Raw genomic sequence first — 15,000 nt, 5'->3', positions numbered from 1 at the left:
TGTCTCTCTCTCTCTCTCTGTCTCTCTCTCTCTCTCTCTCTCTCTCTCTCTCTCTCTCTCTCTCTCTCTCTCTCTCTCTCTCTCTCTCTTTGTCTCTTTCTCTCTCTTTTGTCTCTCTCTCTCTTTTGTCTCTCTCTTGGTCTCTCTTTGTCTCTCTTTGTCTCTCTTTTTCTCTCTCTCTCTCTCTCTCTCTCTCTCTCTCTCTCTCTCTCTCTCTCTCTCTCTCTCTCTCTCTCTCTCTCTCTCTCTCTCTCTTTGTCTCTCCCTTTGTCTCTCTCTCTCTCTTGGTCTTTCTCTTTGTCTCTCTTTCTATCCCTCTCTCTCTCTCTCTCTCTCTTTGTCTCTCTGATGCATTGGGGTCGTGTTAGCAGCAGCTGTCATGGTTTCCCAAAACCCAAGGGCCAAAGGTCATCTCTCTATTCCCGTTGGTCGGTGTGGTTCACATGAGATGCCTAGACTCGGGATGACATAAAAATGTGTCCAAAATGACAGCCTATTCCTTACATAGTGCAATGTAGTTTATGAAAGTTCAATCGGGAAGGCTTGTCTGATAGCTCATTTAACCTCATCAGGTAAGCGTGACATAATTAACTTTGGAATGTCATTAGAGCCTGTACGAACAGCAGCAGGGAGCCTATTGGTTAGAGCGTTGAGACAGTAACCATTCTCCTCTTTCCTGTTTAGCCATGCGTGGAATGTCATTAGAGCCTGTACGAACAGCAGCAGGGAGCCTATTGGTTAGAGCGTTGAGACAGTAACCATTCTCCTCTTTCCTGTTTAGCCATGCGTGGAATGTCATTAGAGCCTGTACGAACAGCATCAGGGAGCCTATTGGTTAGAGCGTTGAGACAGTAACCATTCTCCTCTTTCCTGTTTAGCCATGCGTGGAATGTCATTAGAGCCTGTACGAACAGCAGCAGGGAGCCTATTGGGTAGAGTGTTGAGACAGTAACCGAATAGCCGTTCTTCCCTTGAGCAAGGCAGTTAACTCCCACAACAACTGCTCCCTGATGATCGCTGACGATGTTGATGAAGGCTCCACTCTTGCACCTCTCCGATTCGATTGGGTTGTGCAAACTGACTAGGTATCTCCCCCTTTCCCAATAATGCACGTTCCTCACTCTATGAGCCTATGGGATCAGCTTCCTCTCTCCCAACCAATAGGTGTAAAACTTGGTACGACAGTAGTGAACACACGACAGCAGAAGAACACGCGACAGGAGAAGAACACGCGACAGGAGAAGAACACGCGACAGGAGAAGAACACGCGACAGGAGAAGAACACGCGACAGGAGAAGAACACGCGACAGGAGAAGAACACGCGACAGGAGAAGAACAGGAGAAGAACACGCGACAGGAGAAGAACACGCGACAGGAGAAGAACACGCGACAGGAGAAGAACACGCGACAGGAGAAGAACACGCGACAGGAGAAGAACACGCGACAGGAGAAGAACACGCGACAGGAGAAGAATACGCGACAGGAGAAGAACACGCGACAGGGGAAGAACACGCGACAGGGGAAGAACAGGAGAAGAACACACAAAACAGTGGAGACCCACAACATACCGAGTCCTCATTGTTTTAGAAAACCTATTTTGGCTTCCATTGTGCGTCGCCAAGGCCGGTTGTGGCACAGCCCGGGAATTAATCCGGGTCTGTAGTAATGTCTTGATTTGATCCTAGACTAGAGGATTGTGTTCTGACTGGTCGATGCAGAGTTACCCTCTCTATTCCACATCAGTCCTCCTGAAAGATAACTCGTCTCCACTTGGCTGATCTCCAGTCAGTTCACTCAACCGCAAAACTTTCCCAGGGTTGGTGTTAGGAGGTGTGTGTGTGTTTGTGTGTGTGTGTGTGTGTGTGTGTGTGTGTGTGTGTGTGTGTGTGTGTGTGTGTGTGTGTGTGTGTGTGTGTGTGTGTGTGTGTGTGTGTGTGTGTGTGTGTGTGTGTGTGTGTGTGTGTGTGTGTACAGGCTGCTACCCCTCACTCCATAAACCCCTCTGTTCACACAACTCCAATTTTATGGACTCGACCCCCACCATCCCCCTACCCCGACCCCCGTTATCCAAACAAGGAGGTCTGTGTGTCAGCTAAAGCAGAGGCATTTCCTGTTATGTCAGGATATGGAACACATCAGAAAGAGTGTAGAGGGCACCAAGCTCAGCCCTCTCTGTCCCCAGGGTGGTAAAGAGACAGAAACAACAATCATTCAACTGCTCCTCTGTCGAGGGTCGACACAGACGCCGTGTGACTAATCTCAATGATGTTCTTTTGATAGATAGATAGATAGATAGATAGATAGATAGATAGATAGATAGATAGATAGATAGATAGATAGATAGATAGATAGATAGATAGATAGATAGATAAGCCGATAGATAGATAGATAGATAGATAGATAGATAGATAGATAGATAGATAGATAGATAGATAGATAGATAGATAGATAGATAGATAGATAGAGATACCCGCTAAATTATCCAAATCCAGAAAACAAACATCTAAAAGGGAGTGATTCCCAAATCTTCCATAACAAAGCCATCACCTACAGAGAAGAAACTGGGGAAGAGCAAGCTCGTCCTGGGGCTTAATTCACAAACACAAACAGACCCCACAGAGACCCAGGACAGCAACACAATTACACCCAACCAATTCATGAGAAAACAAAAAGATAATTACTTGACACATTGGAAAGAATTAACAAAAAAACTGAGCAAACCAGAATGCTATTTGGCCCTTAACAGAGAGTACACAGTGGCAGAATACCTGACCACTGTGACTGACCCAAACTTAAGGAAAGCTTTGACTATGTACAGACTCAGTGAGCATAGCCTTGCTATTGAGAAAGGCCGCCGTAGGCAGACATGGCTCTCAAGAGAAGACAGGCTATGTGCTCACTGCCCACAAAATGAGGTGGAAACTGAGCTGCACTTCCTAACCTCCTGCCAAATGTATGACCATATTAGAGACACATATTTCCCACAGATTACACAGATCCACAAAGAATTCGAAAACAAATCCAATTTTGATAAACTCCCATATCTATTGGGTGAAATACCACAGTTTGCCATCAAAGCAGCAAGATTTGTGACCTGTTTCCACAAGAAAACGGCAACCTTTAAAGAAAAAATATTTATGCTGATTTATTTTCCCTTTAGTACTTTAACTATTTGCACATAATATGACATTAGAAATGTCTTTTATTCTTTTGGAACTTTTGTGAGTGTAATGTTTACTGTTAATAAAAAATATATATATATATTTCACTTTTGTTTATAATCTATTTACAGTTTTTCTCAATTGCTTAAACACTAAAACCCATTGGCTGAACAAAGTTCTTGTCAAGCCCTGGTCAAACTATTTTGTGTTTATCTTTATGTATTGGGTCAGGCCAGGGTGTGGCATGGGGTTTTTGTATTGTGGTGTGTTTTGTCTTGGGGTTTTGGTATGTATTGGGATTGTAGCTAGTGGGGTGATCTAGCAAGGTCTATGGCTGTCTGGAGTGGTTCTCAATCAGAGGCAGGTGTTTATCCTTGTCTCTGATTGGGAACCATATTTAGGCAGCCATATTCTTTGAGTTTGTCGTGGGTGATTGTCCTTAGTGTCCTGATGTCCTTGGTCTGTGGCAGTTGACACAAGTATAGGCTGTTTTCGGTTTTCGTTACGTTTTTGTATTGATTCGTGTTTACGTGTGATTTTTCCATTAAACATGGATCGCAATCTACACGCTGCATTTTGGTCCGACTCTCCTTCACCACACCTCAAACCATTACAGTTCTCAGTTGCCTGGACTCATTTAGCTAATGATGCAGTCTGTTGTCAATGCCTTAAACCATTTCACATGGTAAAACACCATTTTCAGATCTCACTTAGACTTTTCAGCAAAACTCTAAACACATTCTCATTCTCAAAACACATTCTGCACTCTAATGCACATGTCATCCATACTGGTAAACACAAGTGGCAACAATCAAATACAAATAGAGAACATATGTCATTGATTGAACACAACCACTCAAAATTGATTTAACCTTTTTCAAATGACACAACCAATATAAGCCAGTTCAGAGAGCAAACAGGTTGTTGAAGGTGGGAAGGAGAAAGTCTGAGAATGGATACAGTAGTACAGTGCATTGTAGGCTGTATACTGTACAATGGACACATTGTATGGCCCTGAACATTGTGCTTTCCATTTATTACCAGTACTGACTGATCAATAGATGTTGACTGGTTGCAGGTTCGTATCAACAAAGAACAAGAATTACAGTATCACAGAGACAAAGGACACGTTTGTGAGATGCAGGGTACTGTTCTGTAAAAACAGGGGTACAAGGAGGAGGAAAACCAACAACACAAAATTGCAAAGAGCAAAGCAGAGGAGTAACTTCTGATCAATTTTGAGCTACTATGATAGAAAATGTTTTCGTTGACACAGAAGACGTGGAGGTCGATTAAGGCAGCTCCCCGCACCTCTCTGATTGAGGTGTTGGGTTAAATGTGGAAGACACATTTCAGTTGAATACATTCAGTTGTACAACTGACTAGGTATCCCCCTTTCCTAAAGACAATAATGCAGTTTTTACTCCATATATTTTCCCTGACACCCAAAAGTACTCGTTACATTTTGGAATGCTTTTCAGGACAGGAAAATGGTCCAATTCACACACTTATCAAGAGAACATCCCTGGTCATCCCTACTGCCTATGATCTGGAGGACTCACTAAACAGAGAACATCCCTGGTCATCCCTACTGCCTCTGATCTGGAGGACTCACTAAACAGAGAACATCCCTGGTCATCCCTACTGCCTCTGATCTGGTGAACTCACTAAACAGAGAACATCCCTGGTCATCCCTACTGCCTCTGATCTGGAGGACTCACTAAACAGAGAACATCCCTGGTCATCCCTACTGCCTCTGATCTGGAGGACTCACTAAACAGAGAACATCCCTGGTCATCCCTACTGCCTCTGATCTGGAGGACTCACTAAACAGAGAACATCCCTACTGCCTCTGATCTGGAGGACTCACTAAACAGAGAACATCCCTGGTCATCCCTACTGCCTCTGATCTGAAGGACTCACTAAACAGAGAACATCCCTGGTCATCCCTACTGCCTCTGATCTGGAGGACTCACTAAACAGAGAACATCCCTACTGCCTCTGATCTGGAGGACTCACTAAACAGAGAACATCCCTACTGCCTCTGATCTGGAGGACTCACTAAACAGAGAACATCCCTGGTCGTCCCTACTGCCTCTGATCTGGAGGACTCACTAAACAGAGAACATCCCTGGTCATCCCTACTGCCTCTGATCTGGAGGACTCACTAAACAGAGAACATCCCTGGTCATCCCTACTGCCTCTGATCTGGTGGACTCACTAAACAGAGAACATCCCTGGTCATCCCTACTGCCTCTGATCTGGAGGACTCACTAAACAGAGAACATCCCTGGTCATCCCTGTTGCCTCTGATCCGGAGGACTCACTAAACAGAGAACATCCCTGGTCATCCCTACTGCCTCTGATCTGGAGGACTCACTAAACAGAGAACATCCCTGGTCATCCCTACTGCCTCTGATCTGGTGGACTCACTAAACAGAGAACATCCCTGGTCATCCCTACTGCCTCTGATCTGGAGGACTCACTAAACAGAGAACATCCCTGGTCATCCCTGTTGCCTCTGATCCGGAGGACTCACTAAACAGAGAACATCCCTGGTCATCCCTACTGCCTCTGATCTGGAGGACTCACTAAACAGAGAACATCCCTACTGCCTCTGATCTGGAGGACTCACTAAACAGAGAACATCCCTGGTCATCCCTACTGCCTCTGATCTGGAGGACTCACTAAACAGAGAACATCCCTACTGCCTCTGATCTGGAGGACTCACTAAACAGAGAACATCCCTGGTCATCTCTACTGCCTCTGATCTGGAGGGCTCACTAAACACACATGCTTCATTTGTACATGATGTCTGAGTGTTGGAATGTTCCCCTGGCTCTCCGTAAAGAAAAAATAAAAATAAAATTGCGCCTTCTGATTTTCTTAATATAAGGAATTTTCAATTATTCACACTTGTATTTTTGATACTTAAGTATCTTTAAAACCAAATACTTTTAGACTTTTACTCAAGTAGTATTTTTCTGGGTGACTTTTACTTGAGTCATTTTCTATTAAGTTATCTTTACTTTTACTCGAGTATGACAATTGCTACGTTTTCTACCAGTGGATATGGATGTGGATGTGCCCAATACTGACTGTTTTCTCTCTGTCCTCTGACCGTGTTTTCTCTCTGTCCTCTGACCGTGTTTTCTCTCTGTCCTCTGACCATGTTTTCTCTCTGTCCTCTGACCGTGTTTTCTCTCTGTCCTCTGACCATGTTTTCTCTCTGTCCTCTGACCATGTTTTCTCTCTGTCCTCTGACCGTGTTTTCTCTCTGTCCTCTGACCATGTTTTCTCTCTGTCCTCTGACCATGTTTTCTCTCTGTCCTCTGACCGTGTTTTCTCTCTGTCCTCTGACCATGTTTTCTCTCTGTCCTCTGACCGTGTTTTCTCTCTGTCCTCTGACCATGTTTTTCTCTCTGTCCTCTGACCATGTTTTCTCTCTGTCCTCTGACCATGTTTTTCTCTCTGTCCTCTCCTCCTCAGGGCCAGCTGTCCCAGGCCCTCAACATCCTGTCGGACCGAGCTACAGAAGCCAAAGAGTTCCTGGTTCAGCTGAGGAACATGGTGCAGCACATCCAGGTACACACTGTACTGCCTACACTGTCATAGTGTACATCACAAATGGCACCATATTCCCTATGAAGTGCACTACTTTCATCAGGGCCTATCAGTCTGTCCAAAAGTAGTGCCCTATATAGGGAATAGGGTGCCATTTGGGACGCAAGCCAAGTCGCTCCTCTCGCCGTTACAAGCATCTCCCCCCTACTCCCATAGCCACTCATAGCCCCTCCCACATGCCGTCCTAAACCCCTCCTACATCCATAGCTCCTCCCCTCATGTCATCTTTTAGGAACTGTAGCTTACTGACACATACAGAACATTTAACCTGTGAACTTTGCCTCAAGAGTCACCCGGCAACAACAGATATATATATATATAGTATGGTGACACTGATACAGATAGATATAGTATGGTGATACAGATAGATATAGTATGATGACACTGATACAGATAGATATAGTATGGTGATACTGATAGATATAGTATGGTGATACTGATAGAGATAGATATAGTATGGTGACACTCTGATACTGATAGATATAGTATGTTGACACTGATACAGATAGATATAGTATGGTGACACTCTGATACAGATAGATATAGTATGGTGATACTGATAGATATAGTATGGTGATACTGATAGATATAGTATGGTGATACAGATAGATATAGTATGGTGACACTCTGATACAGATAGATATAGTATGGTGATACTGATACAGATAGATATACTATGGTGATACTGATACAGATAGATATAGTATGGTGATACTGATACAGATAGATATAGTATGGTGACACTGATACTGATAGATATAGTATGGTGATACTGATACTGATAGATAAAGTATGGTGATACTGATACTGATAGATATAGTATGGTGATACTGATAGATATAGTATGGTGATACAGATAGATATAGTATGGTGATACTGATAGATATAGTATGGTGATACTGATAGATATAGTATGGTGACACTGATACAGATAGATATAGTATGGTGATACTGATACAGATAGATATAGTATGGTGATACTGCTACTGATAGATATATAAAAGCGATACTAGATATAGTATGGTGATACTAAATGGCACTGATATATTATTGATACTGATTAGATATAGTATGGTGATACTGCTACTGATAGATATAGTATGGTGACACTGATACAGATAGATATAGTATGGTGACACTCTGATACAGATAGATATAGTATGGTGACACTCTGATACAGATAGATATAGTATGGTGACACTCTGATACAGATAGATATAGTATGGTGACACTGATAGATATAGTATGGTGACACTGATAGATATAGTATGGTGATACTGATAGATATAGTATGGTGACACTCTGATACTGATAGATATAGTATGGTGATACTGATAGAGATAGATATAGTATGGTGACACTGATACTGATAGATATAGTATGGTGATACTGATACTGATAGATATAGTATGGTGACACTGATACAGATAGATATAGTATGGTGATACTGATAGATATAGTATGGTGACACTCTGATACAGATAGATATAGTATGGTGACACTGATACAGATAGATATAGTATGGTGATACTGATACAGATAGATATAGTATGGTGATACTGATAGATATAGTATGGTGACACTCTGATACAGATAGATATAGTATGGTGACACTGATACAGATAGATATAGTATGGTGACACTGATAGATATAGTATGGTGATACAGATAGATATAGTATGGTGACACTCTGATACAGATAGCTATAGTATGGTGATACTGATAGATATAGTATGGTGATACTGATAGATATAGTATGGTGACACTGATACTGATAGATATAGTATGGTGATACTGATAGATATAGTATGGTGATACTGATACTGATAGATATAGTATGGTGACACTGATACTGATAGATATAGTATGGTGATACTGATAGATATAGTATGGTGATACTGATACTGATAGATATAGTATGGTGATACTGATACAGATAGATATAGTATGGTGATACTGATACAGATAGATATAGTATGGTGATACTGATACAGATAGATATAGTATGGTGACACTCTGATACAGATAGATATAGTATGGTGACACTCTGATACAGGTAGATATAGTATGGTGACACTCTGATACAGATAGATATAGTATGGTGACCCTCTGATACAGATAGATATAGTATGGTGATACTGATACAGATAGATATAGTATGGTGATACTGATACAGATAGATATAGTATGGTGATACTGATACAGATAGATATAGTATGGTGATACTGATACAGATAGATATAGTATGGTGATACTGATAGATATAGTATGGTGATACTGATAGATATAGTATGGTGATACAGATAGATATAGTATGGTGACACTGATACAGATAGATACAGTATGGTGATACTGATAGATATAGTATGGTGATACTGATACAGATATATATAGTATGGTGATACTGATACTGATAGATATAGTATGGTTACACTGATAGATATAGTATGGTGATACTGATACAGATAGATATAGTATGGTGATACTGATACAGATAGATATAGTATGGTGACACTGATACAGATAGATATAGTATGGTGACACTGATACAGATAGATATAGTATGGTGATACTGATACAGATAGATATAGTATGGTGACACTGATACAGATAGATATAGTATGGTGACACTGATACAGATAGATATAGTATGGTGATACTGATAGATATAGTATGGTGACACTGATACAGATAGATATAGTATGGTGACACTCTGATACAGATAGATATAGTATGGTGATACTGATAGATATAGTATGGTGACACTGATACAGATAGATATAGTATGGTGATACTGATACAGATAGATATAGTATGGTGATACTGATAGATATAGTATGGTGATACAGATAGATATAGTATGGTGACACTGATACAGATAGATATAGTATGGTGATACTGATACAGATAGATATAGTATGGTGACACTGATACAGATAGATATAGATGGTGACACTGATACAGATAGATATAGTATGGTGATACTGATACAGATAGATATAGTATGGTGACACTGATACAGATAGATATTACATTACATTTAAGTCATTTAGCAGACGCTCTTATCCAGAGCGACTTACAAATTGGTGCATTCACCTTATGACATCCAGTGGGACAGTCACTTAACAATAGTACATCTAGATATATATGGTGACACTGATACAGATAGATATAGTATGGTGATACTGATAGATATAGTATGGTGATACTGATACAGATAGATATAGTATGGTGACACTGATACAGATAGATATAGTATGGTGACACTCTGATACAGATAGATATAGTATGTTGACACTGATACAGATAGATATAGTATGGTGATACTGATAGATATAGTATGGTGATACTGATAGATATAGTATGGTGATACTGATAGATATAGTATGGTGATACTGATAGATATAGTATGGTGATACTGATAGATATAGTATGGTGATACTGATAGATATAGTATGGTGATACTGATACAGACAGATATAGTATGGTGATACTGATAGATATAGTATGGTGATACTGATACAGACAGATATAGTATGGTGATACAGATAGATATAGTATGGTGATACTGATAGATATAGTATGGTGATACTGATAGATATAGTATGGTGATACTGATAGATATAGTATGGTGATACTGATAGATATAGTATGGTGATACTGATACAGACAGATATAGTATGGTGATACTGATAGATATAGTATGGTGATACTGATACAGACAGATATAGTATGGTGATACAGATAGATATAGTATGGTGATACTGATAGATATAGTATGGTGATACTGATAGATATAGTATGGTGATACTGATAGATATAGTATGGTGATACTGATACAGATAGATATAGTATGGTGATACTGATACAGACAGATATAGTATGGTGATACTGATAGATATAGTATGGTGACACTGATACAGATAGATATAGTATGGTGATACTGATAGATATAGTATGGTGACACTCTGATACAGATAGATATAGTATGGTGACACTGATACAGATAGATATAGTATGGTGACACTCTGATACAGATAGATATAGTATGGTGATACTGATACAGACAGATATAGTATGGTGACACTCTGATACAGATAGATATAGATGGTGACACTGATACAGATAGATATAGTATGGTGATACTGATAGATATAGTATGGTGATACTGATACAGATAGATATAGTATGGTGATACTGATACAGATAGATATAGTATGGTGACACTGATACAGATAGATATAGATGGTGACACTGATACAGATAGATATAGTATGGTGATACTGATAGATATAGTATGGTGATACTGATACAGATAGATATAGTATGGTGACACTGATACAGATAGATATAGTATGGTGACACTCTGATACAGATAGATATAGTATGTTGACACTGATACAGATAGATATAGTATGGTGATACTGATAGATATAGTATGGTGATACTGATAGATATAGTATGGTGATACTGATAGATATAGTATGGTGATACTGATAGATATAGTATGGTGATACTGATAGATATAGTATGGTGATACTGATAGATATAGTATGGTGATACTGATACAGACAGATATAGTATGGTGATACTGATAGATATAGTATGGTGATACTGATACAGACAGATATAGTATGGTGATACAGATAGATATAGTATGGTGATACTGATAGATATAGTATGGTGATACTGATAGATATAGTATGGTGATACTGATAGATATAGTATGGTGATACTGATACAGATAGATATAGTATGGTGATACTGATACAGACAGATATAGTATGGTGATACTGATAGATATAGTATGGTGACACTCTGATACAGATAGATATAGTATGGTGATACTGATAGATATAGTATGGTGACACTCTGATACAGATAGATATAGTATGGTGACACTGATACAGATAGATATAGTATGGTGACACTCTGATACAGATAGATATAGTATGGTGATACTGATACAGACAGATATAGTATGGTGACACTCTGATACAGATAGATATAGTATGGTGATACTGATACAGATAGATATAGTATGGTGACACTCTGATACAGATAGATATAGTATGGTGATACAGATAGATATACTATGCTGACACTCTGATACAGATAGATATAGTATGGTGATACTGATACAGATAGATATAGTATGGTGACACTCTGATACAGATAGATATAGTATGGTGATACAGATAGATATACTATGCTGACACTCTGATACAGATAGATATAGTATGGTGACACTGATACAGATAGATATAGATGGTGACACTGATACAGATAGATATAGTATGGTGATACTGATAGATATAGTATGGTGATACTGATACAGATAGATATAGTATGGTGACACTGATACAGATAGATATAGATGGTGACACTGATACAGATAGATATAGTATGGTGATACTGATAGATATAGTATGGTGATACTGATACAGATAGATATAGTATGGTGACACTGATACAGATAGATATAGTATGGTGACACTCTGATACAGATAGATATAGTATGTTGACACTGATACAGATAGATATAGTATGGTGATACTGATAGATATAGTATGGTGATACTGATAGATATAGTATGGTGATACTGATAGATATAGTATGGTGATACTGATAGATATAGTATGGTGATACTGATAGATATAGTATGGTGATACTGATAGATATAGTATGGTGATACTGATACAGACAGATATAGTATGGTGATACTGATAGATATAGTATGGTGATACTGATACAGACAGATATAGTATGGTGATACAGATAGATATAGTATGGTGATACTGATAGATATAGTATGGTGATACTGATAGATATAGTATGGTGATACTGATAGATATAGTATGGTGATACTGATACAGATAGATATAGTATGGTGATACTGATACAGACAGATATAGTATGGTGATACTGATAGATATAGTATGGTGACACTCTGATACAGATAGATATAGTATGGTGATACTGATAGATATAGTATGGTGACACTCTGATACAGATAGATATAGTATGGTGACACTGATACAGATAGATATAGTATGGTGACACTCTGATACAGATAGATATAGTATGGTGATACTGATACAGACAGATATAGTATGGTGACACTCTGATACAGATAGATATAGTATGGTGATACTGATACAGATAGATATAGTATGGTGACACTCTGATACAGATAGATATAGTATGGTGATACAGATAGATATACTATGCTGACACTCTGATACAGATAGATATAGTATGGTGATACTGATACAGATAGATATAGTATGGTGACACTCTGATACAGATAGATTTAGTATGGTGATACAGATAGATATACTATGCTGACACTCTGATACAGATAGAAATAGTATGGTGACACTGATACAGATAGATATAGATGGTGACACTGATACAGATAGATATAGTATGGTGATACTGATAGATATAGTATGGTGATACTGATACAGATAGATATAGTATGGTGACACTGATACAGATAGATATAGTATGGTGACACTCTGATACAGATAGATATAGTATGTTGACACTGATACAGATAGATATAGTATGGTGATACTGATAGATATAGTATGGTGATACTGATAGATATAGTATGGTGATACTGATAGATATAGTATGGTGATACTGATAGATATAGTATGGTGATACTGATAGATATAGTATGGTGATACTGATAGATATAGTATGGTGATACTGATACAGACAGATATAGTATGGTGATACTGATAGATATAGTATGGTGATACTGATACAGACAGATATAGTATGGTGATACAGATAGATATAGTATGGTGATACTGATAGATATAGTATGGTGATACTGATAGATATAGTATGGTGATACTGATAGATATAGTATGGTGATACTGATACAGATAGATATAGTATGGTGATACTGATACAGACAGATATAGTATGGTGATACTGATAGATATAGTATGGTGACACTCTGATACAGATAGATATAGTATGGTGATACTGATAGATATAGTATGGTGACACTCTGATACAGATAGATATAGTATGGTGACACTCTGATACAGATAGATATAGATGGTGACACTGATACAGATAGATATAGTATGGTGATACTGATAGATATAGTATGGTGATACTGATACAGATAGATATAGTATGGTGACACTGATACAGATAGATATAGATGGTGACACTGATACAGATAGATATAGTATGGTGATACTGATAGATATAGTATGGTGATACTGATACAGATAGATATAGTATGGTGACACTGATACAGATAGATATAGTATGGTGACACTCTGATACAGATAGATATAGTATGTTGACACTGATACAGATAGATATAGTATGGTGATACTGATAGATATAGTATGGTGATACTGATAGATATAGTATGGTGATACTGATAGATATAGTATGGTGATACTGATAGATATAGTATGGTGATACTGATAGATATAGTATGGTGATACTGATAGATATAGTATGGTGATACTGATACAGACAGATATAGTATGGTGATACTGATAGATATAGTATGGTGATACTGATACAGACAGATATAGTATGGTGATACAGATAGATATAGTATGGTGATACTGATAGATATAGTATGGTGATACTGATAGATATAGTATGGTGATACTGATAGATATAGTATGGTGATACTGATACAGATAGATATAGTATGGTGATACTGATACAGACAGATATAGTATGGTGATACTGATAGATATAGTATGGTGACACTCTGATACAGATAGATATAGTATGGTGATACTGATAGATATAGTATGGTGACACTCTGATACAGATAGATATAGTATGGTGACACTGATACAGATAGATATAGTATGGTGACACTCTGATACAGATAGATATAGTATGGTGATACTGATACAGATAGATATAGTATGGTGATACTGATACAGACAGATATAGTATGGTGATACTGATAGATATAGTATGGTGACACTCTGATACAGATAGATATAGTATGGTGATACTGATAGATATAGTATGGTGACACTCTGATACAGATAGATATAGTATGGTGACACTGATACAGATAGATATAGTATGGTGACACTCTGATACAGATAGATATAGTATGGTGATACTGATACAGACAGATATAGTATGGTGACACTCTGATACAGATAGATATAGTATGGTGATACTGATACAGATAGATATAGTATGGTGA

The 15,000-nt window shown here is 38.5% G+C and overlaps 1 protein-coding gene across 4 annotated transcripts in view; it reads left to right on the top strand.

Moving 5' to 3' along the window:
- LOC124001217 (E3 ubiquitin-protein ligase TRIM9-like) overlaps nucleotides 1-15,000 on the top strand; it is a 132,723-nt gene that overhangs the window by 35,744 nt on the left and 81,979 nt on the right. For all 4 annotated transcript variants that reach the window (XM_046307843.1, XM_046307842.1, XM_046307845.1 and 1 more), the window contains exon 2: nucleotides 6,651-6,746. In XM_046307843.1, coding sequence (XP_046163799.1) covers nucleotides 6,651-6,746 — 96 coding nt within the window. The remainder of the gene's footprint in view (nucleotides 1-6,650; nucleotides 6,747-15,000) is intronic.

Source organism: Oncorhynchus gorbuscha, linkage group LG17 (genome assembly GCF_021184085.1).
Source record: "Oncorhynchus gorbuscha isolate QuinsamMale2020 ecotype Even-year linkage group LG17, OgorEven_v1.0, whole genome shotgun sequence".
In the NCBI taxonomy this organism is placed as follows: domain Eukaryota; kingdom Metazoa; phylum Chordata; class Actinopteri; order Salmoniformes; family Salmonidae; genus Oncorhynchus; species Oncorhynchus gorbuscha.
This window is presented reverse-complemented; position numbering and strand designations above follow the sequence as displayed.